Below are 26,865 nucleotides of genomic sequence, written 5' to 3'. Positions count from 1 at the left end.
GTGGTGTGTTAAAATGAGTTATGTGCCATCTATCAACAGTCACTCAAGTTGTGTTTACTGAAAATAGGGAGGACTTGCCTGTACATAAATTGGTATCTCATGTGGCACCTCCATGTTATTTAGAGTTGACACTCTCAGATTTTTCCCTGTAAAAGCATAAATAAAAAAGAGTGTAAAATATTTTGTAGCTGTAGTAGAGAAAACAAAGAGAAACGTTTTCTACTTTTCACACATCCTGTACATACACTGATCCCCATGAGCGAATTATAATTAAAAGTGAGAAAATATGAATAAAGAAAATTAATACAACTGCTGAAAATAATGCTGCATACCCACAAATCTTGACAAACAAGAGTGTGCGTGGTTACTGTACATCTACTGGTGTGCCAGTTGTTGTGTACACTCTGGATGGAAAAAGGTTTGCTTAGGAAAAGAGAGCAAGTAAAGCAGTAAATGAAATGTTGAAGGGGGAGCAGGCCAAATGGTGGTCAAAAGGCTAGGATTGTTAACAAGTAGTGATGAGTGAAAAGGCAGACAGGTTTGTTTTGCATACAGTTTCATGAAAAGGATACAGAAATTAGTTTTGCAGGTGATTTTGCAATTATAAAATGTAAAAGATACTAAAAAGAGTTCTCAACACTAGAGTTACCAGAGCCTATGAAAAAACTCCGGCCCGTAGATGCGGCCCACCTTAAATCCGTTTGCACCTCTCCGTCAGTGTCTTTTGTTCTGTAAATGTGCCGATAAAGACACGAAGCAAGCAGCCTGCTCTTCCATCCCCACACCCCTGCAGAATGTACACAAAGTTCTCCCAGCTCATGCCTTGATTCACTATCTGGGAGTGAAGTGCTGGAGTTTTAGAGTGGAAATAATAGCTCGTTATTTGGAACACATGCATTTCATTTGTGTTATGTTTCTACAATATTGTGTGTAAACACATTTTTTAAACAGAAACGTTTTTCATATTTTAGTAGTTAATGACAAAAAGTAGGCATAAACTATATAACGTATGAAGTCCAAAGATCAAATAAACACTTTCACAAAAAGTTCAAAGATAAGACAACAGTTTCTGTGGTGTAGCGGTAAAAATTGCTGACTTGTAATCAAGAGTTTCCGGTTTGATCCTGACTGCCTTCTTTTTTTGCCGTTTTCAGTAGTGAGCTGCTCTTATTGTTAATATTATACAGTACACACATACATTTGGTTTGCATCTGTAACAGCCGATGTATATTTATAGGACTTGTAAAAGTTACAGTTTTTTTCACTTTTATTCTCTCAGTCACGATCACGATACATACTATTACAAACCCGTAATAACTGTAGATGTGAGTGATGTTTTGAGGCAATGGAACTGGACATTCTCTGATCTGGAGGGATAAAAGCTGACACACAAATGCTGGTGAATCTATATTCTTCGTATCTCACCGTCACTTAATTTTTTTTTATTCAGTTTTATTGAGTGTTCCTGCTCATGCTGAATTAGTATGCACCTTATGGTCAAAAAATGTCAAAAAAAACAGAGACATAGGTATATATGATATTTGGAATTATTCATTTTATGACCTGTATAGTACATTTCGTTAAACATTGTGGCACAGATGCGACATTATTCATATTCATTCGCATAACATCTTGCGGTTGTAATCAGTGACAGAGTGTTTCGTGTGTTTTTTTTTTTTCCCGATATTGCCAGTGTCCACGTTGTTGTATGGTGAAGTTTCTTTTGTACACCAGGACATGCAGAGGAAAGAATAGTACAGAGAGGTCAGTTTAGCGCTAAATGCAATCATCAGATTCAAATGTTAACAGTTCACACACATTCAAAGGGCTGTCCTTCCTATATTTACGACATGTGTGAATGGAGAGGTGAGAATGGAGCGGAGAGGTGCAAACGGATTTAAGGTGGGCCGGATCTGCGCGTTTTTTCGTATGCTCTGGTAATTCTAGTGTTAAAGAAGTTTTTTAGAGTGGAAAACAAGAAATACTGCAGTCTCCACAGAAAAATCCACCACAGAGTAAGCCACTCAGCATTACCTAGCAACCACCCCTTTTTCTTTCTTCACTACTGCAGAGGATGTTGAGGGTATGTAGACTCAAAGCACCAGGGGCTGCAAATTTCATTTATGTCTCTGATGCATCTTTAGGATTGCTAAGATTGTTGTCATACTAGCCAAAATGGGCATTGCACTACTACAACACATGTCTGATGGCTCCACAAAATGTTTTCTTGTGACAGGAAGGATTTTGTTTACTCAAAATACTAAATGAAAGGCAGATGCATGCAGAAATAATATATGAAATGCTTCCATATAGGAAATAAACACTGTTCTTATGGCAGTGGTCACGGGTTTCACTACAAGTGAAATGTCATTAGTTTCAGAAATGTGTTTTGCTAATTGAAACCCTGAGTTTCACTCTGAATTCAGTTGCATACAAATTGTTTCACTTATGACCATTAACAAGAAGGCAAACTTACATATGGTCAGAACCAAACTGAAGTTGCAAAAATCAAAAGTAACAGAGACTGGCAGTAAAAAGACAAAGAAACTAACGAGATTTTCCTAACCAAAAGAAGAATTCAAACTATAAGCATGCAAGGTTTGTTTAGAGAGTAATCCAAAAGAATTTTCACTAGTGGCTGTGTGATGATGTCACAGATCACAATATTGGCAATTAGGTGGTCAGTAACCAGTGTCATTGTCATGCACAGAATGGCTGTGCCAATGAGATACGAGCACAAAGTGGCTGTGCATGTGATGAAAATACATATTAAAATGCAGTTTGATGATGGCACGTGTCATGACACATTCAGTTGCATAGGTGACATATCTCAAAAAAAAGAATCATGACACAATGAAAATATGGAGTGTGTTTGCAAGATATTAGGATCCCAGGATTTTGTCTTGTTTTATTTTATCAGTTTGTTTCATGTTTCTTTGTTAATTGTTCAAGTCCATTTATATTTGTGCCTGTTTCTGTTAATTACTTTTCGTTACTATTTGTTAATTATTCTGGAGCATTGAGGTAGTTTACTTTTTGCATGGGTCTGCCTTGCTTGAGTTTGCCTGGCCTTTTTTTATTGGACATATTTTGGAACGTTTCTATACTTTTTTGTCCTTTGAAAGGTATTAGAATTTTTGTTTTTTAAAGAAATTATTTTGTGACTTACTAATGTTTTTGAGATCCTTACCTCATAGTTAAGGATTTGTTTTTGGATCCACCGTAGCCATTGATGATGTTTAATTTTTTTTTGGCACATTTGTATGATGTTGGAGCGTTTTGTCAAAGGAGAACTCCATACTTAACATTTGTGTCTATTAGAGTTAGCCTTAGGGACAGGGTTTGGCATGGTTATGTGGCACTGTAAACCCTTGACTGGGTTGCAGTTAAGGATTTCGTAGTCTATGCATATTTGTTGCATTCTGTTAGTCTGCGCATGTCTTTGCTGAGCACACATATCCAGTAGCCACAAGCAGAAAACAGTGGAAGCGTCCACACAGATTGATTTCCTAAGGCAAATGCTCAGATGATCACATTATGTCTTCTCCTTGTTGAAATAATCTATGTAAGTATTGTAGGAATCACTAAATGTATGTTGATTAGCTGAAAGTAAGCTCAGCAGCACAATCTTGGGAGACACAGGCTGCATGCTTGTTTTTGAATTCACGACAGCTGATGATGATTAACCGTTTTTTGTGTAGTTGAATGATGTCAGAGTACTTTCCCAAGTTAGAACTCCATTAGTGGACTCATGCATGTAAACAGGATTTTTAAGAAGCCAGGTTTCTGCCTTAATCAGGTTACCTACCTTGTCCCAGTTTTGCATGTAAACACACTCACTGTCTGAATTAATAATGAGTCTACTAATTTAGCCTTTGGCTAGAGAGGTTAAACCTGAATAGAATTTGGAAACTCTACACAGTAAGCATCTTAATTAAAGGATTGTGTTTTGACTTTCTAAAACCTGCTTTAGTGTAATTAAATTGGTTTTTCAGCCTAATCTCTGAGAGAAGCTTCTCAGCTGTAAAGTTAAAATTTCCAACCTATGTTTCTCCATCCATACATTATTAGAAACTTTGTACATATTATAGCAACATGGTAACTTAATGATTGACATAAAATGAAATGCTCCACGGCACTATGATTCATAAATACAGAAAAGGACATTTTTATACTGTAGTCTTGCATTCTCAGATTTTTCCCTCTGTGCAGTGAATATTTGTGCACAACCTTGTACTTTAATAAACTAGTATATGGACATACCACATGTCATAAGCTGTCTGTGACTCTGCATACTGGCAAGGCATTGTTTAAATTAAAGAAATCAATTTGGTAATTTGAACCATCTGATCGGATGCTGAGAGAAGTGAATGAAACAGTTTGGGGCATATTGTATGCATTTAAAAGAATAAAAGCCACAATTTTAATTTTTCCTGATTGCTTTTTGATGAAATGTCCCATATAATCCCCAATTTCTGGCTAGACTCTTAACAAATTTTTTAACGAACGCCTCCAACACACTTTTTCTGTTTTTTCAAAGCCTTTCTACAGAAGTGTGTTTCTTATCCTAAGAAAGATGTTGGAGCCCTTCTGCTTTTCCCCATAGTTTCAGTGGGTGAGAGCTGTCAATTACATTAACAAGCAGAGCTTACAAATAATATGAATGGTCATTTTCTGACTTTTATGTTTTGTAATTTTGGTGGGCAAAGTTTTGTAATAGGAATCAATATTTGCTGGAATTCAGACAATTCTGTCAATTTTGTGCTACACTTATGCTTCCTGATTAGCTAATCTGTGTGTCATCAGTTCTTTCCTCAGTTGGCCAGGAGGTGCCCTCTTAGCTTCACTGGCAATTCAGTTGGTTTATTATCTGTAATATTGTCAGAGCTCTTGCTTGCATGCAAAAGCTGACTCAGCTGAGTAAGACAGATAGAGAGGTGACAACTTTGTTGCTCAAAGGCTATGTCACATTATGCGTTTTTCCAGTGAGTTTCAGTCGTAGCTCTCATTTACATAATTTCAGCGAGGCGGAGGCAATTGGTGACTCACTTTGATGAAGCCAGTTACATTGTGTGACATGCCCAGTGACTCAGACCAATTAGTCCACAACTCACTCTGATAACATCAAACAGGTTTGGTTTTGGCTTTAATCCAGGGGTGTTGTCTATGTGCATGAGAGCTGACAACCAATAAATGCTAAACCGGAAGTAGAATGCATTTAAATGCAGGAACGCAAGAGATTGGGGCCTCACAAACAGGAGAAGCTTAGTTGTCTGATGTCTCATATTTTAAATACTGCAACATAATCGAAAAAAGAGAAAAGGTTTGAGATTGATTTGAACTCACCTTAGCTGTTAACACTTCATACAGGGCCACCTCCATCGGGCAGCATGCTGTCACTCAAAAGGGTAAGCACAACTGCAATAGAAGATTGGCAAAGTAAGCATGGCCAGTGTTTTTCAGCCATATAAATTGACATGGCCAGGTGGCATAACTGCACCCCAAGATTAAAAGTCATGTACTGTGACATTAGCTTAACCTGATAGTTCTCCAGTTATTAAAATTGTTTTAGGATAATGGAGGAATGTCTTGATTTTGTAAGGTGAATTGGATAAAAATGTCAGAAGTATTTCAAAATAATAATAATACAGTGATATAAATATCAACAAGGTACATAATTTTGCAGCAATTACAAATAGTTTTACAAGTGTCCTTTGCAAATATTCATTGTCATAGTTAACTCTTTAATAAATGCAGTACAGTAATCCCTCCTCGATCGCGGGGGTTGCGTTCCTGACCCCCCCGCGATAGGTGAAAATTCGCGAAGTAGAAACCATACGTTTGTATGGTTATTTTTATATATTTTAAGCCCTTATAAACTCTCCCACACTGTTTATAAATATTCCCTGCACAGTTATACAACATAAACCCTTTGTATTATCTTAGATATTAGGTAAGATTCATTGAAATTATGTATGTTAACACACTGTTTATATACAGTAAAACCTAAATATTATTTTAAAGATATCGAGTGTCTCCGATATCACATATGTTACAGCCATTACGACAGACAGGCCACCAGCAATAAATACGTACAAATGCAAGAAAAATTGTATACAGTAAATATGTGTACAGTGACACTAAATGTATGTACATGTACTAAGTACTGTAAGTAGAAAATTAATTATTATTATTCACCAACAATGACACAATGACTTGTCTGATAACAATGAGTTTAGTTTTACTGCACAACAAAGGAGAACGTTACAGCTCTTCTAAAGGAGCCTCTTCAGGCGACTGTGTAGCACCGCCGTTGTTCTTCTTCAATCCAAATCCCTAAAGCAGATTCCATCCAGACTACTGCCTTATTACATCCACTTACAACTCATTTTGCACCCTGGTTAAAAGGACACTGCGGCTGTAGATCTTATATTCCTTTCCTACTTTTTAAATAAAAAGAATCGTAGCCTCATTAATGCTATAATGTCATCCTACAGCGGTGTAGCTTTTCCCTTCCTTCAACATATCCAAAACGTTTACCTTTTTGGCAATCGTTAACATCTTCCGTTGGCGCTTGGGCACGGCCCCTGAAGCAGTAGCAGGAGCAGATCGCTTTGGAGCCACAATGAAGGACTTGACTATGCACAAAGATAAACACAAAAGAGCACAAAAGATAACTCTTTACACAGTGAAACACGTTGATGCTGAATGAGCGAGACGAGACTTCCTGGTTAACGCCGCAGAATCGAATTCAGCGCTCCATCGCTGAGTCATTGAGCACACAGGAACTTAACTGCGTGCTCTGATTGGTTAGCTTCTCAGCCATCCGCCAATAGCGTCCCTTGTATGAAATCAACTGGGCAAACCAACTGAGGAAGCATGTACAGGAAGTAAAAAGACCCATTGTCCGCAGAACGCGCAAAGCAGCGAAAAATCTGCGTTATATATTTAGATATGCTTACATATAAAATCCGTGATAGAGTGAAGCCGCGAAAGTCAAAGCGCGATACAGCGAGGGATTACTGTACTGTGAAAGCATGTGGTGCATTTACTAAAGGGTTATAGAATAAATACAGTAAAATGTTAAAATGCACAAGTATTGATTATGAAATGAAACCTATTAAGTCATTAATAAGAAACCCACAAAAACACCCTGGATAATCGTTTATATTGTAATAAAATATGATAATATGCTTTCATATCATTAGTTCCATGTCAGGCAGAGTTTTATAAAACTGAAGTTAATGTCTGTTTTAAAACACTGTGTTACATTAAATACTGGTTCCAGATAGGAAATCCAGAGGCAGGGGCGGTCTTAGGCATGTGGAAACTGTGCACCTGCACAGGGCCGCCAAATCCCAGGGGCCGCCACGCCAATATATATTGAATATAAAACAGAAAGAGAAAATAACGACACAGCTAAAAACGCAGTGGCAAATTTCGGCAAAAGTTAAACGCTTGTGTCATGAGCACGAAGCGGCGATGTAGTGTCCGCAATGGACGTGGCCATCCGCCGTGCATAAGCTACCTCACTGACATTGGCGGGCGAAGGAGCCACCGATTCTTTCTCTGCCCAGGGCCGCCATGAGCCTAGAGCTGCCCCTGCCAGAGGTCATAGACATCTGTGAATACTTTTCAAATTAGTATGACAAATGAATTTGTGTCAGGGACATGAGTCTGCTCTGTTCTTTGTAGTCTTAAAGAGGCAATGTAGTAGCTTTCTACCCGAGTCAGCTTTTGGCTTTTCTTTGCTTAAATGAATCTATTACCCATTTGAATGTTTCCTTTTTTTCTTGTTTCAGTCTTGGCTGTCAATAGTCTATTCTACTGTTGCTTTTTCTTCAGTTTAGTATTTTTCTTCCTCTGTCTGTCAATTTTACCTGTGTACCTGTTCACCTTTCTATTTTCTTATCTGCATATTCAGAATAAGAAGCGGAGAAGTCAGAGCCTAATGGAAATCTGGAGAAACCAAATATATATTAGTGAATTCATAACTTAATGAAAAATAAAAAATAGCATCATAAAAAAAATAAAACTTCTGTTTTATGGCATACATTTGCTTGCCAGTTTTCTTATTCATGATGCATTATAACATTCAACCTCAATTTGAGTAAGTACTGTATAACATTGGAGGTATAATATTGGAATCAAAACAGTTCTATTGTTTTGTGGTGGAATTCCTGTACCACCCTGCAACCGGTAGTGATTAAGGTAGAAGAATTAATACATGGATGGATGCTGTTTCTGTAGCAGACTGTGTTGAATAATCTAGCATTATTTATAGGGAAATCAAGTTTACCTTTAAAAGTTTTACAACCTTTAACAAAACTCAACCACCTTTACTCCACTTTAATTTCCTCTAGCACCATCCTTTTTTTGAAAGGACTTTACACTTGTCATCTATTGATGACATTACTATGTCAGAACCGGACTGTCCTTAAATATAAACGTGCAACTAAGTCTGTGTTTTTTTTTTTTTGTTTTTTTTTTTTAACCTTGAAGTTGCATATGGAAATTGAAATAAAATCTGTGTCTCTGTATGATTATTTTCTTAAGCTTCTAGAACTTTGTAAACAGATGTTGAGTACCATTATTTCTATGCAAGTATTTATTTATTTACTTTTTTAATTTTCTTTGCATAATATTATTATATTACCTGACTTTTTTCAGTTGTCAGTAATGTTTATTTTTTATGTTTGGTGTCAGTAAATTCAGCTGGCTTTATTCCTGGTGACATCAACAATCATTTCATTTTGGGCTAAGTGTCATTCCTCATGCATGTGGAAAATCCTTTTCTCTGGTACCATGGTCACCCAAGTTTTTTTATGAATGTGAATACATTTGCTGTATAACTACTTTTACTATCAATAACAAAAATAATAGTCATTAAAACATTTCCGTGCAAAGAACTAACCGGAGTACTAAAGAATTCCACTAACTGTCCAGAAAATGTTCTTAATGGTTAACATCTAAAACATAAAGATTGAAAAATACTGTCTGAGCACTTCCCTGCCAGCGGTAACAGTGTTCTACCAGGCAAGCAGAAAGGCTATAGAATGGTGTCTTCACAGAGTACGTAGGGAATAGCAGTAGTTGGGGGTTTCAGTCTCAGGAAAGTATATATTTATAAATCACCTTAATCATGCATCATTACGTATCATCTTTAGGTAACTCGAAGCCAATGAATTGTTCGGTCATTCAGAGTCACATGAGTTCACACAGCTGGTGTTATTATTGTATTACATTCACTAAGCATCATTCCTCTTAACTCACTGTCATTCTGAGGCCTTTTCAGTAGCATCTGAGATGAGATTGTGATTGTCTCCCTCTTGATCCAATCTGACATGTCCAGGAAACTGTAGGACTTGCTCAATGACTTATACATAAACCCTTTGCAGTCCACCTTTATGCGCTTGACCCATTACTATAGCAGTTGTTCCCCAGTTCTGTGTATCTGACTCTTTCTTTCATTGAGGCTTCCCAGGTAGCAGTTAGCTCTAGACAGATTACCACCTTATGTGGATCTGACAGCATTAATAACTGGCATGGTTGTAATCACTGCTTAGAAAACTTGTGCTGCCTGCATAGATTAGCGTTCACTTGCTAGTACGGTGCCTTTTCCATGATACCTATTGATAATCTGTGTCCTGTGTTACCACTTTTCAGCTCTGCTCCAAACTGTGGTCAGATTGCTTATAGAAATGAGTTCAGCTGTGTTCCTTACAGTATTTATCAAGACTAACTATGCGGTCTGCCCAGTTAAAACCTGTTTTGTAGAAAGAGCAAGATTAGAGGACAGAGATGAGGCTACAATGGAGGCCTCATTAAAACAGAGAAAGCCAGTATTACATAAGATGTTGCTCAAGATTACACATTGTCCCGCTTGCAGTTCTGTTTACTTTATATCATTTTCAAGCTAGATGGCCTGGTTATGAATAATAATAATAATAATCAATCCATGACTGCTTTTAATTTTCCCATTTTTGAATTCAGTTTGTTCTTGTATTGCACTTGAGGACAGGCCCAGTAAATTACTAAATCAGTCTACCATTACATTTAAAAATCATAATTATCAAGTTAAATAAACACTGAAAGATAAAAGAATTTTATTGATTAACATAGCAAGATCACAGCAATACAAGATAAGAGATGTAACAGAAAAACAAGGACACATTGTGGCAGGTTGTGTGAAATAACATATATATATATAACATGCTAGTTGATCGTATACATACAGGTCAGTGAGTTCTGCTCCAGTTCTTATATTTTCTGGAATTTCTAAGAATTGCTTAAGAGCGTGAACAGTCCCAGGTGACTTCTACATTTTAGGAAATATTTGTTCCTCGTGTTCTTATGCTTTATATGAGTTTAAAGAGTGTCCCTGTTTTTTTACCTCTCACAGTGACAATGCACTAATCTGACCAGTCAACATAACCCTTCCGTCTATGGTCTCTTTTGGATTTTTCTGAGAAGCAGTCTAGTCCATTTTTTGCTTAGTACAGCTTATTTTTGGATTAACTGCAGGAGCTAATTCTGCTTTGGAATTAAAATCTGATTTATGCTTCTTCTCTACACTCAGTATACGGTTTTAAAACTAAACAATACTATCTTATTAACCAAGATATACTTGTTTTATTTTAGTATGCAAATTTCAATTTTATCTTGTGAAGTTGGTTCTGTCACTTTTTATAATTTGTCTTATACAGATTTATGTTTTAACTGTATGTTGTCACAATTAAGTTCATAAACCTCTTCAAAGTATTTCAAGTTAATTGCAGAAGCCATCTCAAATCAAGGAGTTGGAAAATACTTAATACCATTGTCACATGAAGTTAAATATGAATAGAAAGCTGGCAAGTGTTTCTGCTATATAAGAAAAGGAAATGAGAGGCCTCATTAAGCAGGCAGTTCACTGAAAGTGTGAAAAATCCCCCCATTAAAGAGTGACAGCTGATGCTGAAGTCCAAGAGGAGTTGAATTTAACACACCTCCTTAAAAAAGCGTACTGAACTTGGTGGTAGAGAAACAATGATAAAAAAAGGATTTAATTAAAATGCAACATAACTGCTTATCTGATTTAAAGAATAGAAGTCATGGGACAGATTACGAGATCTCTGGCTTATCCCATTCCCTTTAGTCTGAGGGCTTTGTGAAACATCTGTAGTCAAGTGTGTCTACGTCACTCTCCTCTGTTTAATCCAGTCTACACACTGTATCAACTAGATCGATCCAGATCCTTATCTGTCTGTAGGTAACTTCCCACTCTGTCTGACTGTCATTGTACTCTTACAATAGTCAGCTGTAGTTCCATGTAATGTCGTTTAAAGCAATTTACTTCCTTCATTTCTATTTTATTAGCTTGTTTTAGTTAAACCTCACTCCAACCACATATTGCTTTATAGATCTACAATTGTACAAAACTGCTCTTCCCTTCTAAATGACGTTTCAGCGCGGGGGTGTTAGCTTCTCTCACAGAGTCCCATGCTCTTCTGCACTGTTTATTCTCATTTGTATTCTTTAGACATCTCTTTTCATTGATCTTAGCAAGGCTGAATAATTTTAACAAAATATAAAAAACACTAAAATAAAATTTTATCTAACTATCTAATAGCTCAAAACCACTTATTCCATTTTAAGTTGCCATTAAGCACAAGGCAGGAAGCAGCACAGGGAGAGAAGCCATGATCATTGTCACTATCCATAATGTGGATAATTATAATTCATATTTATTTGTCTAGTTTCAATAACTTAGTGTTATGAAGGAGCCAGAATCTATTGTTTTATTTAAATGCAGCTAATTCATGATCACAGTATTGAGCACAAACCCTGGGCAAGAAACCAGCCCATTGTGGGACCCACTCACTTATACATTCAAACTGATTCAAAACAGACTAATTTAGATGATGATGATGATGATGATTAACATTATCATATCATTCATACAGCCAAAGTAATTTAATGCGGTGCAGTAACCTATAAGCTGAAGCTTATCTGGGCTTTACTGGTCACCAGGCAGGAACCAACCTTGGACAGCTCATTACAGGACATACAGCTATCATTATTATGATTGTTATTATGGTTATTACCTTTTTATCCCTTTTACTCCTCCTGTCACCCCCATGCCAGTATGTCTCTTACTTCTCTATCTGCCTAGCCTTGTTGAACCCCTACAAATACATTTGTTTTACAGGATTATAGCACTCAAAGGAGTTCAAGGTTTTGTCTTGCCTCGTGTCCTCTAGTCATTTTCTCCCTTCTGTCTTTGTCTCCTTGACTCTGGTGGTTACTATCCCCAATCCCCCCGCCCCCCTTCTACTTGCCCTCCTTTTGCCAGCTCCCTTAATTCTCTGGAGTTCACGGCATTGATCAAGCAACTGCCTTCTAACAGGCCAAACTGTCACAGCCCCGGGGAAAAGAAAAAAAGAGAGCAGCTTGTGCCCCAGACCAGGGCCTCTGAGAGAGATAGGGTGGGGGTATAGTAGTTAAGTGTCTCCAACAGTTTCTTCAATTTTCTTTTCTCATTTTGCCAACCAGCAGAGGCTTAGCATCAAATCTTTCATCACTGCTTTGAGTACGTGTATTTTAGTATAACTTTTAATGGGTACAAATGAAGATGATGCCCAATGTCAGGCTGTAGTTTCTATTAAATGAGAACTCAGAAAAAAAGGTAAAGTTTTGCACTTTTTTCTAAAAGCAGTCTATCCGACTAAGCAATTTTCTTACTGTTTCTGTTGGCTTGTACATGGTGGTACAAAGAATGAGATTAAAGCAAAATAAGTAAGTGTCCTCTGGGGGTCAATACTTTAGCCTGGCTCTGCACAGGACAGGCAGACTGAGTGCAAGGAGCAGTGCCATCCCCATTCATGATTCACATACTCAGTACACACAGAGTCTAATGTCTACAACAGTGCCTCTTGGCTTCCCACGAGTGTTGGCTGTCATCGGTCAGTGAGGGATGATTATAGTTTACAGTGGGCATGCCAAATAAATGGTTTGAGCCTCAATGTTTTAGACATTTTTAAAGGAACAATTCATGTGCGTCGATCAAAATGACGCATTCCTCCATGGAAATCTTAAAATCAGATAAGTGAACAATAAATCCCATGAATGTCACAGTTGTTTATGTAGATTATTTCACATTTGTATAATTGTATGGTTTTGAATTGTTATATTCGGTTGTGCTTTGGAAAATGCTGCAAAAATAACATAGAAAATAAAACAAATTAATTTATTAGCAAGTGATTCAACTAATTCAGTGTTTCTCAACCTTTTTGGAGTTGGGACTCACCTTCTCCCATATAATGTAAATCTCTTTGTGACCCACGGGAGGAAGGGGGGTGAACAGTAACCCACTAGCATTATAAATAATAGCTACTCGCAACCCAATGGTTTAGAAAAAATGAACTGATTGATTGACAATTACAGTATAATGGATTGAAAACAACAGATAAAAGGTGGACCTCTCTGACTGAGGTTGACCAATTTCAACCCAAAATTCACCAGTTTGGATCCTATGCTTTTACTTCTGACGTTCTGATGATTGTACTGACATTTCCTTTTTCTGCTCCTCTTTTCTTCATTAACTCCTCTCTTTTTCTGCACACACAGGTGGAAGGAAATGTTAGATGTTGCAGTCGCTCACAACTGGATAAAGAATACCCAGGGTGTTGTTGGTTGGAGACAGAGTTCAGTGGATGACTTTTCTGCTCCGTTGAATTTTCATGGCAACTCAGGTTAGCTGCTCAGCTCATCCCTCCTCTACTCATTTTTTAAAGTTTGCACAAATTAATTGAATTCCGCTGTTTATGCAAAATGGAATTTTATAATAGATAATAAACACTTCACTAGATAACTTCCCTTAGCTTTTTTCACCATTTTTCTGCTACTTGCATTTTATTTACTAAGTTCAAGGCCCATTAAGTGATGTCTCTCACACTTAACACTACTGCTGTGGTGAGTGAAAGGTTACCGTATGAGTATCAGTCTTTCTTTCTGTTTCGCCAGTTTAATCTTTGTTAATACCGCTGTTGGACTACTCCACACGAACCTGATATTTACTCTGTGCATTTTATAAGCTTATATATGTTTGTGGACCTAGTGGGTGCTCCAGCTCCTCTAACCCAACACAACAGACACAGGGCACAAGTTAAAAGCACAAAGAGCTCATTTATTTTGGAAAACTCTTCCCTTGAGCGTTTCCCACCACAGCCAAAAGTATATGTAATTGGCACAGCACACAATTATTCTTCTCTCTCTGTCTCTTGGTCTCTTTCTCCCTCACTTCTCCCAGCAAACTTTGGCCAACTTCCACCTGACTCTGGCTGCACTCTGTGAGACAAGCAAGTCCTTTTTTACTGGCCAACCTAGAAGTGCTTCTGTTGTTATTCCCATGTGGTCTGCAAGCACTTCCGGGTTAGGCGGAAACCCCATGCCATACGGCGCTTCCATTTTCTCAGCATACCCTGGCAGCACCCATGGTCCTCAACAGGACTGAGATAAAGAACTCCAAGTCCTTTGGGTGCACTGCTGCGATCCAGGGGAGCTGCCATCTAGCGTTCTGTCGGAGGCAGTGCCCTAAAGAAGCTGCCTTCCCCCATCCTTCCATTTCTTGGGCATCCTGGCTAGTCATATTTATCACAATGTGAAAGTATGAATGTTTGATGAATGCTCTACCAGAAACTGTAAATTAGCAACAAAATAATCTTTTGCAATGACCAATAAATGTAATTTCCCTTAAAACAGGGGTGAGCAATGTCAGGCCTGGAGGGTCACTCTGGCTGCAGGTTTCTAAATGAGAAATCATTCGTTGCTGATAAAGCACTGTTGCTTCTCATCCTTAATTGCTTATATTAGTCTTAAAAAGCTGAATTCACAGTTATTAATTTCTCCTTATTAGCAATAAGAATCAAATGACAAAGAAACCAGCAGGTCTCCGTCTAACTTGTCTCCATTTACATCTGGTTTAGTAAAATATTTGGAAAAAAGCTTAAAAGAAAAAAGCCAAGAACTGAGAATTGCTCATCTGTTTTAAGTTCTTCAAGTCATTTGGATGACATGCTTAGAAAAGAAGAAATCCCCAATATACAGTAACAATGACCTGACATGTCAGAGTTAAAAAACTTTCAAGCCATGAAATGAAATGAAATTAAATGACTTGTTTCTAATAAAGCAGCTGGGTGGGAACAAAAACTTGCAGCACCCCAGGACAGATGATGCTCACCACTTCCGTAAGACATTTTTGATGTAAAACAGTTGATTTAATATGGGATCCACTGAATAACTCTTGTACTAGTTGAAATTTTACCATGGCAACACAAAGATATACTATATTTAATTATAAAAAATATATTAAAAGTATTCATCCCGTAGAAGTCCTTAAATTTTATTGTTATACAACATTAAACCACAGCAGATTTAATTTGACTTTTTGATGTTCGTTTTTGACATTAACTAACAGAAAATGTCTTTTTAATATAAAAATGAAAATAGATCTCTGCAAAGTGGCCTAAGTTTATATGTAAATCGAGTTTCTATCCGTCTGTTAGAGCATCATGCAAAAATCACTGTACCCATTTCTACACAACATTTCCAGCTTAGAATATAGGCTAATAATTTTTTTTGGATTTTGTAAATGTGAATATCGAGAAAAAAATTAAAACTGATGCAACCTCACCAAAAGCTGCCATTATCAGCTATAATAATTCTAAATTACTAGCACTACAAATCCACTAGATGGCAGCAACAGGTTAATCATATGGCTTATTAAAATTGTTCAGAAAGAATGTTACTTTATTTCTTTAAAATCTGCGTTATTCTTATTCTAGAATTTTTGTCCGTCTGTGTGTCTGTCTGCTCAAGTATCACACGAAAACTGCCACACTTATCTCTACAAAACTTTGTTCTCCAGTATAGGCTAATAAAACTTTAGATTTTCTACTTCTGAAAACCTAGAAAAAAATAAAAACTGGGACAACTTTACTAAAAGTTGCTATTTTGTTTGGACCTCTGTGCTTTTTAATCTGAATATCTCCTGAGTACAACATGATACTGATGTGATTTTGTACTTCAAATTAATTATAAAGAATTACTAACAGTACAACTCCAATAATTACTGAGATTTTTTAGTACTAGGGTGTTATACTGTGTTAGCCATTATGAATGTAGTAAAAAGTCAAGCAAAATGACACCTTTTATTGGCTAACTAAAAAGATTACAATATGCAAGTGTTTGAGGCAACTCAGACCCCATTCTTCAGGCAAGATGTAATACAAAAACTGGAGTTCCCTGTGTTTATATACACACTAGGACAAGAAACAACATTGGAAAACCTTTACGTTGGACATCTTAAATGTAAAAAATTAATAGACCCCTTCAGGCTATAAGATTTTTTAATTATTTAAGTGTGTTGAAAAAGAACAAGATTTTTTGTATGCCACTTTAATGGTTGATCATATTAAAAATCTGTTAACTTTTTCTACTACCAGAATACAACTTGGTATTGCCGTAATTTTTTACATGCAAGAATTACAAATAATTGCATAACAACACAACTGCAATGATTATTTTAAATATTTAATTGTGTTGCAAAGTAATTTTTGTTTGATGCTTTAATGTTTGATTGTGTCACAAATCTGTTTCCTTTTTTCTGAATACTCATTTTATGATGAGCAAGAAAGGTGTTATTCAATTTTTGTCTAGGAAAATAATAATAGAGCAAATGACCCATTTCTGATGAGATCTGTGCTTTAGTTGGAGTAACAAAAGTCTTTAGATGGTGGGATTTAGAGGGGGCTTAAATTTTGTAGAGTTCTAGCAGGAGCGCTGTTTAGAGAGGCGGAAGATGTGTATGCACTCAACCCCCATTTGTTTCTCAGCAATTGAGTTGTATGTTATGACTGTGGTGCATTCTACACACTCTATAACAATATTATTACTGAACTGTTGACATAAATATTACATGCTGAGTATTGATAATCTGAAATTCCAAAATTCTAATTGTTCCAAAATCCGAAAGGCTTTGAGTGTTGATATTATATCATGTATGTTGCCTGTAATACTTTTACTACTTCTTAGCAGATGTGAACAACATATGTGCAGATTCCGAATGTATTTATTCATTTTGAGCGGAGGGTGATGGTTTAGGGAGAAGCATTGAGTGCAACGAAGGCCACAGTACATGAACAACGACTTTAAAAGTGCTACAGTTGTTCCTCTTGAAGCACCCAGAAGCAAGGACACACAATCAATGACCACTATAGGTGAAGGGTGTTCCCACAAGAAGCATAGCAATGCGGGACAGATTCTATGTTGGGGAACAAAACAATGATATCTGTGCATCAGTTTAAAAGTGCTGCGCAGCATCCATTAAAAGAAAAAATAAAAAAAATAGGATACCACAAGTGGTAAATTCCACACCAGAGGTTTAATTTATTAAACTCTGCTTGGATTCAAGCATGAAAATATATGTATGCTAAAAAACAGGAAAATACATCTGTCAAAAATAAAAAAGACTGATTTATAAAACCTGGCATATGCACATTTCTATGAAATTTATCTTTATAAATCACAGCCATCTTGTAAATGTGAACGTGCCTCAAAACTCATCTTGGCATCACAGATGGCTTGTTGGTTCATGGAATGTCACTGCTTACGGTTAACAAAGCAGCCTAATTCTTGCTAGTTGCCCTTACATCAGTATGAGTGCAGTAAATTTCTCTGATTATGTCAGGAAAACCGGACACTGCTGCAAATTACCTTTTATGTAGACAAATACATGCTAAGGTTTCATGTATGTGTACCCACACCATATGAAAACTGATTGCAGTGCTTTGTCAGTCAGCTATTGGTTTCCAGCACAGCAAACATTATGCAGTAAAGCTTAACTAAGATGTTTCTAACCTGTCAACCAGTCTCCTGAGAAGTGACAACTGACCAAAAAGCAAAAAGTTCTTCAGAGCAAATACGTAGCATTGGCCCCTTTAAAAGGAAACTACAGTATAGTGTGTGCATCATATTCATCCCTTTCAAGGTTTGATATGTTTGTCATATCAATGCTCGTTATAATAAAGGCTTGGTGATATTAATAGTTGTGTGTGTGATAGATTTTCGTGGTGTTAAACTGAACACCTTTTGGCACACAGTTAGATGCCCAACAATGGGATTGTCTCCTAGCAGTTTCACTTATGTTCAAATTCAGGGGTATGTAATTTTGTCCATGGGCTTCTGACTGTGCAAGACTTCTGCAGACTACCCCATGTCCAGATTACTCACGTAGACATCCTGGCTAACATACAATCTAATCCCTCTAAAGAAGGAGGGAGGCTCAGTATCTCACTCTATACATACAGCAGTGTGCTCCTGCTTATGCTCTTAATGAGTAGATGTAAAACATGTTGAGATGCAGCGCAACATGAAAGGCGCTACATAACCCCAAGGTTTCCACATCTTGTTATTCAGCTCCTGTGTTTTACCACTCTTTTAATTTCGGGCCAGAGGACTTGCTGGTGTCAGCACCTCCAGAGTGGTTAAACCAGGAAACACCACCCAGGTTTAGAAAGGGCAATCAGCAGCCGCAGAGAAATGACAAACCTTGAAAATAAACAGGCTTACTTACTTTCCAAATGTTTAGCAAGATTGGAGAGCTCCTTCATTTAAAGAAAGCTGTTCTAAATTGAGCACCTAGCAAATGTGGGATAAGGCCAACAGGAAAGACACTTTTGACCTCACCCTTCAACTCCAATCACACAGGAGGTCAGTCTGTGAAGCTGTGGCTTTGATTACAGGGACTTGATTGGTACGGGATTTGAGGACTGGATTGAGTGAGAGAGAGAGAGAGAGAGAGAGAGGAAATAGTTTTTAGCCTCAGTCAAACGCAAGGCAGCGAGCTTAGGCAATACCTTTGACTGTGCCAAACAAAATAACTGGCCGCAGTTTGCTCTTGCACTTTTTTTGATTCTGTTCTCTTTTTTTAAAGAATTCAAAGCAGTGACATTCTTTACATGGTTCAACTAATCAACACATTTAGCTTTTTTATCTCTTTTTTAAGCAGATTAAAAAAAGACCTTTCAGGGTTTGACATGTTCAATTATGTGTCTGAGGAGATTTTAGCTTTTATTCGGCAAAGTGTTTTTGGAATTCTTTGTTGACGGGGTTGAATGAGGATTTGGGTGACGCACTAAATACATGCCCAAGAGTCAGGCACGCACATGCACAAGTGTGCCCCCAGATTGGACCCACCACTCAGTTGGCCTTTGAAGCCATTGTTTGCTGCTGTGTTCCCTTCTGGAGAGCTTGGCAGGACAATTGAAGCCAAGATGAGACTGATAGGATTGCTGGTGCAACCATGACTTTATAAAGCATGACTTTATAGCTTTTGAAGCTGGAGCTGGAGCTTGAGAAAGTAATGTGCATAAAGAAGGTACATGCCCAATCTAAACGTGCCTGTCATGTCCAAATCCTGTGTTCTTCTTTTCCCCATTTTTACTGATTTTTCCACTCCATTAATTGTGACGTTATGTTTGTCTTGTTCTCTCAGCTAGCTTTCATTTGTTAAGCAAATTCACACAGGTATGAAACACATGTACTTTATGCATTCCCTAATACCTATTCTGCTTCCTTCAAACCCACAGAGGAAGAGGTTGATTGATGATTAATTATACTGTATCCATTTGACCTGGCAAGCTGCTGAAGAGGCTATCCTTTAGATGAACAATGTGATAGAATTATTGACTATACTATGTCCATTTTCAAATAATCATATTGGCCAATCAAGAAGATCTGGATTGGTTTAACTGTAAAATGTCAATTCTCTAATACCTCTACTGCCTTTTCAGGCTAAGAGTAGATGAGCCTCTGTTTGTGATCCATTGATTGTACTGTGTCCATTCTGTAATACCCATGATACCTTTTTTAGGCTAGCAGTAGGAGACCTTCTTTTTTTGATTGCACTGTGTTTATTCTTCAATGTGTATAATAAACCCCGTAAGGCCATTAGAAGGAGAGATACACTGCAAAGTCCATGTAAATTTATATTTAAGCAGTGTTTAATTGCCAATATCAATTGACTGTGTGAAAAAAAATTATATATATATATATATATATATATATATATATATATATATATATATATATATATATATATATATATATATACACACACACAATACATATGCATGGTGCCAAGTCCATCATAGCTCCAGAGTGGCTACCCGTCCACATTTCAAGTTGCTATGTTCATGCCCTTCTCAAAAGAGATATGGCTTTGATAATTACATGAGTCACCTGTTGCTCAGTCCTGCCATATTTTCTGCATTACAGCTATAACAGCATGGCAAAGACCCGATTGTTTTTCACTAATAAAAATAAAACCACATTTGCTTTCAGACATCTGTAATGGAGACTAGAAACTAAAGTAAAAGAAGAGATAGCTGTCATTCCTACCAGGGACCATCCAGTGACTGGAAACCAGTCATCCTTTCTGGAAGCTATTTGATTCAGATGTGGTTCAGTCTATTCTAGCAGCATCAGGTACAAGCCAAACCTGGACTTGGCACCAAATCCTTTAGTGGGCCTAAACAACTATACAGTACCAATATAAAATCAGTGCATACCTTTGCGATGTGAGAAAAACTCAAAGTGCCAAGAGGAACACCCAGATAGACACATGGAGAACATGCAGACTCCACATAGGCAGTGACCAGACAGGATCCAGTTCAGGACTCTGGTGCTTTGTGACAGCAATGCTCTACACCGTACCTCCATGCTACCCACAACAGAAAGAAATGCTGCATTTAATTAGGCCATTTTAGGCACTTCACAGACAGTAGGTCCCAGATCTATTACTAGCTTCATTCCTCATTCATGGTGTTTTCTTGTTGAAGTGTGTACAGAATTTACTTCAGGAACATGAGTTCCTACCCACTCTCCAAGCATATTCATTTAAGGTGATTGCTTCTTTTAAATTGCCCAATGTGTGCATGCACTATAGTGGTTCCTATAATGAATAACCTTTGTTTTGTTTCCTGCATTGTTTCCATTTTTGCAAGATCAGACTCTAGCCTGAAAGAGTGCACAGTTTGATAGGTGTCTATGAAAATGGATGAATGGATTAAACAGACAACAGAACCGTGACGCACTTTGGTGAAATACAGTCACGATGTTGCACAAGCTGTGAATCTCCACTGTTCACAGAGAATCTTCAGTCTGTCACCAGAACAATGCCCACAATTGTATCGAAAGTAACATCATCATCACAAGTGAGCTAAGTCAGAACAGTACAATGGAGTAGAGAATTCAAGACAGCACATTGTCTGTTTGCAAAAAAAAAAAAAAAAGACTTGGCTAAGATGTCACCTGACAAGAAATGTCCAAAACAACAAACTATTGTCTTTGTACCACTGTTAAAACATTCAGAGCTTTGGCGGGAGAAACACATTTTTATGTAAACTGCTGTCTCTCCTTGGAATTATAAATTCCTGGGTGTTAACTGTTGAAGTGTTCAGTGTGTCAGTAATCTGCTTGTCTCTTTTATCTGCTTTCAAGCCCTTTATCTAGCTTGTCTGTCTGCTTCTTGTATGATGCTATACTGTATTCTCATGAAGGCAGATACTCTAGCATTAACACACTGTGATTGTTTACATTCAGTTTTTTTTTTTTTTTATTGAACAATATTTATTAATCATGTTTTAGATACACTGAAGTTACTGTAATCTGGAAGCTTAGATTGCACTGCTAGCAAGTGCCTGTATGGGGCAGGTCATTACAAAACAGCAACATGGCTTTATCGCTTGACTTCAGACCATTTACAGTATGATCCCTGCAAGACTAGTGAAGAACGAATGAAGCTATAAGGTGATGTGACTCAATGGAGAGTTCAGTTTGGAATCGGAGAAAAGAAAATGACACCTGAGCTTCATGCCTCAAGAGAGAATCCTCTGACTGAGTGTAGTTTGTGGAATTTAGTTTCCAGCAGAACAGCCAAAATCATTCTTCTGAAAAGCATAACATAATCACATGCAGAATGAACAAATACTGTGGTCTGTTGTCAATTTAATTTTACAGCATTGTATATTCAAGATGGCATATCCATTACTACTCTAGCTTCACAAATCTAGCAGCCTAGTTTTGAATCCCATAGATGTGTCTGTGTGAGTGGAAACTGTGAAGGACTGGCACTTAAGCCAGTGCTAGTCCCTGCTGCTGGGATATGGAACTGGAATGCCACAACACTACATTGCGTATGTGAGATGCAAAATAAATGGAGTGCAGTCTGTTCTTTTATATGTCTGTATGTAGCACTACAGCCACACCAATGCAGTGTTCCAGGTTCAGTTCTTTGGCAACTACTGTGTAAATTTTGAATCTCCTCTTTTTTCAGCATAAGTTTTTTTTTAAACACTATAGTTTTCTCCCACACCCCAATGATACCTTCTTAATTGGTGTTGCCAGACTGACCTGGTTTAGCGTGTATTCGGCACCTTGTAATCGACAGCCAGTTTTTAGTTCCTCCTCTGTATCTTTTATTGTCAGTATCATTAATGCAAAAAACAGGATAGTACAGTATGTCTTTATATTATTATTCATGGCACACAAGAATGGCAAAAATGTGTGAGACCTTCAAAACAAAAACTAACTACTGTAATGGCTGGCTTCAGCCTACACTGCTCCCCAGCGACTTAGGCTCCAACCGTGTTAAAATAATGGAAAAGACCCAAAATATATTCAAATGACCAACAAAGGAGGCGATTACCATCAACCCATGGCTTGTGTAAGGAAGGGCAACCCAAAGAATCTTTTTTAAAAAGTATTCATTGATAATAATCAGAAAAAAAAGAAAAATGAAAGCAAGGCAAAATTATTTGTTTAAAAGACCATCCACAGTGACCAAGAAAAAAATTCAGTAATCAAAATCCAAAGATAGACAGAATTTCCAGCAAACCAAGTAAATCAACAATAAGGACCATAATCACAATAGATAATACTTCTCCACCACAGTGCATTCAAATGAATGGGTGTGTTGCCTTGGCAGTGAAGTGAGGTAGCCCCACCTATTGGTACAAGGAAAGTTCGAAGAAAGAAAACAAAAATGTACAATGTTTCTTTTGGGGATCGTTGTGCACAACTGAGCTGAGAACTAACTGCTCTGTGGATGATTCATTCAGGCATTTCAAGGTCTTTTGGGCACTTCATTGTAATGAAAGTATCTACTGAATGTATTTCTTAGTAACACGATATCTATAGACTCGTATCATATGGTGAAACTGTCAGGACCATAAAAATACTTTTTAATGAAAATTTCATTGTAAAGATATTTGTTGTAATGTTTTACCTGTAAACAAATAATAATATTAATGTAAGCAATAGTAATTAATGAATCAAATATGATGAAAAAGGACATAAAAAAGAAATTAAAACATACTCGGGGAGAATTCATGGCTTAAACATGACATTTATTGTGTCTGTTCACACCCTGAATACCTTCAGGGATGTCAAAAGTATAAACAAATAGTGCAATTATTTTTCTGAAAAGGGATTGATAAACAAAGGGGGAGCTCAAAGTTCAAAATAATTTAGCATGACCCCTCCCAGGTGCCACAGTAATGCACTGCTTTCTCCTCTCCCATTTCTAACTCTTCTGATCCTTGCCATTTCCTTCTGCCATTGAGCCTTCACCCCAAAACTCTCTTGCCTGACTCCACATTCAGAGCCATCAGCATCATCATTCATTTTATCAAGCGTAGTTTTTTTTCTTGAACGATGTATTTCCAGTAAGTGCGGGCCATAAGCTTGCACTGTTTAAGCCAATACCGTTTGTGCACACCACCCATTGATCAGATGGTTTAAGTGAGGTCCTGAGGTCAGCCCAGCTGTGCTGCAGCCACTGACGGATAACCTAGAAAACAATTGAACTTTACTATAAAGGAAGTATATGTTGTAGCGGTCAGAAGCCGCTAAGATTCACACCGTCGTGAGAGACGGTGATTTATTTATTTTATGTGAGGATTACCAGGGACAACCCCAGCCTTGGCACGACACACACACACACACGCTACAGAGACAAAGAAAACACACTAGGAACTTAAACGATAAAAAAGTATAATGAAATTAAATTAACTAAATGAAAACAATAATACCACCCCTGATCCCTTCGGCGATATTACAATTAACAGATAAACATGACAAACACGCAGTAAAGTTCATGTATGAAATGATCAACGGTGAAGTTATGTCCAGTGATTTTGTATGAAGCGAGGGAAATGGAAAAACACAGTCCTACCGGTAATTGCTGAAGTATGATGACCGATGAATGGTTCAGGAGCGCTCCTTCTTCCGTGAAAGCCAATGAATCCAGACACCGTCCTCAGTAACAGTAAACAGGTAGACAAATGATTCCAGACCCCAACAAACAATACAATCCAGGACACGAAGATGTAAAGCAGGAAAACGACAGGGAGTTCAACAGATAGTACAAGCACCAAAAAAACAAGAAGAAAACTTTTTTTCTCTTCGACCCCTGCCCTCCTTTTAAACCCCTCTGGCCACCTTTGCCCCCAACAGCCCCTGCAAGGACTGCTGGGAGATGCAGTTCTAACCAATGTTAGCACTGCTACAATGTCATAACAAAGTTTCTACATTATGATCATTATGGAGCCTTGAGGAGTGACAGCAGAGGGCTAGCATGTCTGCCTAACCCCATCTCCTCCACATGTCTTTTCCCTGAGTCAGTGTGCTGCTGGAACCTAAACCCATTTTTCCCATAGAATCAAACCTTCAGTATCTGCAGTTTCTGTACCCACAGAATTTTTTAGGAACATACCCCCGCGGATAAAGAGAATTGACCGTATTCTCCGCTGTTCAGCTCCTCTTCTCCTCTTTGATTATGGTGTTGGATTTTGCTTTTGTTAGTGTTTTTTTTATTCTTTAGCGTGTGGACTTTGGCTCTGTTTTATGATTTCATTTAAAATATCACACTTGGTTTTGTTTGCTTTTAGGTTTAGATATTAGGCCTGTCTTGTTTTGATACCTCTTTTGTCCTTTGTTTTACATTTTTTTGATAATCAAATTTTTAAATAGAGAGGAGATTTGTTTTGGTATTAAGGCCTCAGGAGTGTTGTGATTCCGCTGTCTCTGTTAAATTTTGAACCCTTTACCTCTCCTTTAGCCTGTGCAGGCTGCTGTAAAGCCAGCTTCTCAAGTTTGATAGGGGCTTATTTTGTTTTCAGGCCTTAATTGAGCCTTGGTGCCTAGTTTTGGAATTAAAGCCTCTTTTGAATTTCATGAGCCAGCCATATTGTAATACTGTCCAATTATTTTTTGTTATTGGTACACTTTGGGGTTTTTTTTACACACTCTTCCTGACCTATTTTGGCTTTTTTATGTGCAATACTGTTTTTTTTACGGGTCACAAAATTCAGCTTGGACAGTTTATTAGCTAGAGAGTTGTTTTTTAACGTCTTTTTCTGATGTATCTTAGTTTTCATGCATGCTAGGATTTTCAGAAGCAATTGCTATGACATTGCTATGCAACAACTTGGAGGTGCACATCACTGACCTCAACCCAAAAACAAAAAACAGTTCCAAGTTTAACTGTTTCCTGTGTAAGTTTTGATTGTTGGTGCCGTGGACTTCCTGGTCATTCAAGTTTGTGGATAATCCAAAAAGAATTGGTGTTAGTGTTTGCTATTAGTATTCTCCAATACTTTGTCCAACTTCAACTTTGATTTTTGGCTAACATTGTTATTTTAATGAAAGGGAAAATGGACCCTCAATAATGATTATCTTGGCTTAGTTTACTGATGTTTCTTCTTCTGGTCACCTCCATTATAAAAAGTTTGCCTTCCTTTTGACAGACAAAACAGAAATGGTGTATGTTGATATTCACTTTTTGGCCAAACCCCAGGAACACTTACTGAAATCTGTGGTGACTCCATGGACACCAGGCTATTGTCCACCTAGTGGTTCCCAATATCCTGCTTCATGTCTCCTACCTGAGATCATTTTGGAACTTTTATAGGTTTTGTTTTTGGTTAGTTTCTCTGAAATGACTTGTATTTAATGTAGCATATTATTTTTGTGACATTTTTGATGACACCATTTACTTTAAATCTGTTCATTTTTTCAAATTGATTTTCTTGCATTAATTTTGCTGGTAAAGCCTAATTTGTGATGTAGCAGTCCCCTATTTAAATATAAGGGGTGGCAGATACTCTTGTTGGTACCTCGTATAGTTTTATGTATTCTGAAGTGTATACATGACTGCAGCATTATCTTAATATTGTGTTTCTTTCTGTTATATCTTAGTGCAAATGTTATTTCACACTCATTATTGTGTATAGCAAATGTTGGAATGGCTAAAGTTTCATTTCATTGCTTTCAGACAAATTAAAGATCCCGAATGCTGCTGAACTACTAAAAGCCTCAGGAGTTAACTTTACTCAAGACTCAGGTGAGATTTATTTTTTTTGCCTTGACAAATTAGGACTATTCTTGCAGACAGTTTTATCAATTGTTCTTTCTCCCAGCAGTTGTATTTCATGCTGTAACGCCATTTGTCTTCTTTGTTCATTCAAAAGGACAGGAGCTACAGAGGAATTCATCAGCATCATGCACATACTGCTGTTTATTCTCCTCCATTTTCGAGGAGGTCTATGAACACAGAAATGAAACACTAGACTGAGTTTCATATTTTCTCTGTTCTTTTTTTTTAACAGCTCACCTCTGGCACCTGACACCCAACTCTGCCATAGCCAGCAGGTAAGACAAGTAAACCAGCTATGTCATTTTTTGGATCTTTCCTTTTTGAACAGAATGAGTGTCATGTTTGTGTAAATGGAGTGTTTGGGCAGTGAGACTGCTGCCTCAGATAAG

General features: G+C 37.4%; 1 protein-coding gene across 2 annotated transcripts in view; it reads left to right on the top strand.

The window, feature by feature from the left end:
• eya2 (EYA transcriptional coactivator and phosphatase 2) overlaps window positions 1-26,865 on the top strand; it is a 149,386-nt gene that overhangs the window by 34,180 nt on the left and 88,341 nt on the right. The window contains exons 2-4 of one of the 2 annotated variants that reach the window (XM_039735334.1): window positions 13,609-13,733; window positions 26,375-26,443; window positions 26,709-26,751. In XM_039735334.1, the coding sequence (XP_039591268.1) occupies window positions 13,619-13,733; window positions 26,375-26,443; window positions 26,709-26,751 (227 nt within the window). In that variant the 5' untranslated portion in view covers window positions 13,609-13,618. The remainder of the gene's footprint in view (window positions 1-13,608; window positions 13,734-26,374; window positions 26,444-26,708; window positions 26,752-26,865) is intronic. The other variant, XM_039735335.1, reaches the window with a different exon arrangement.

Source organism: Polypterus senegalus, chromosome 14 (genome assembly GCF_016835505.1).
Source record: "Polypterus senegalus isolate Bchr_013 chromosome 14, ASM1683550v1, whole genome shotgun sequence".
Taxonomy (NCBI): domain Eukaryota; kingdom Metazoa; phylum Chordata; class Cladistia; order Polypteriformes; family Polypteridae; genus Polypterus; species Polypterus senegalus.
Note: the sequence above shows the minus strand (reverse complement) of the source record. Positions and strands in the feature narration are given on the sequence as shown.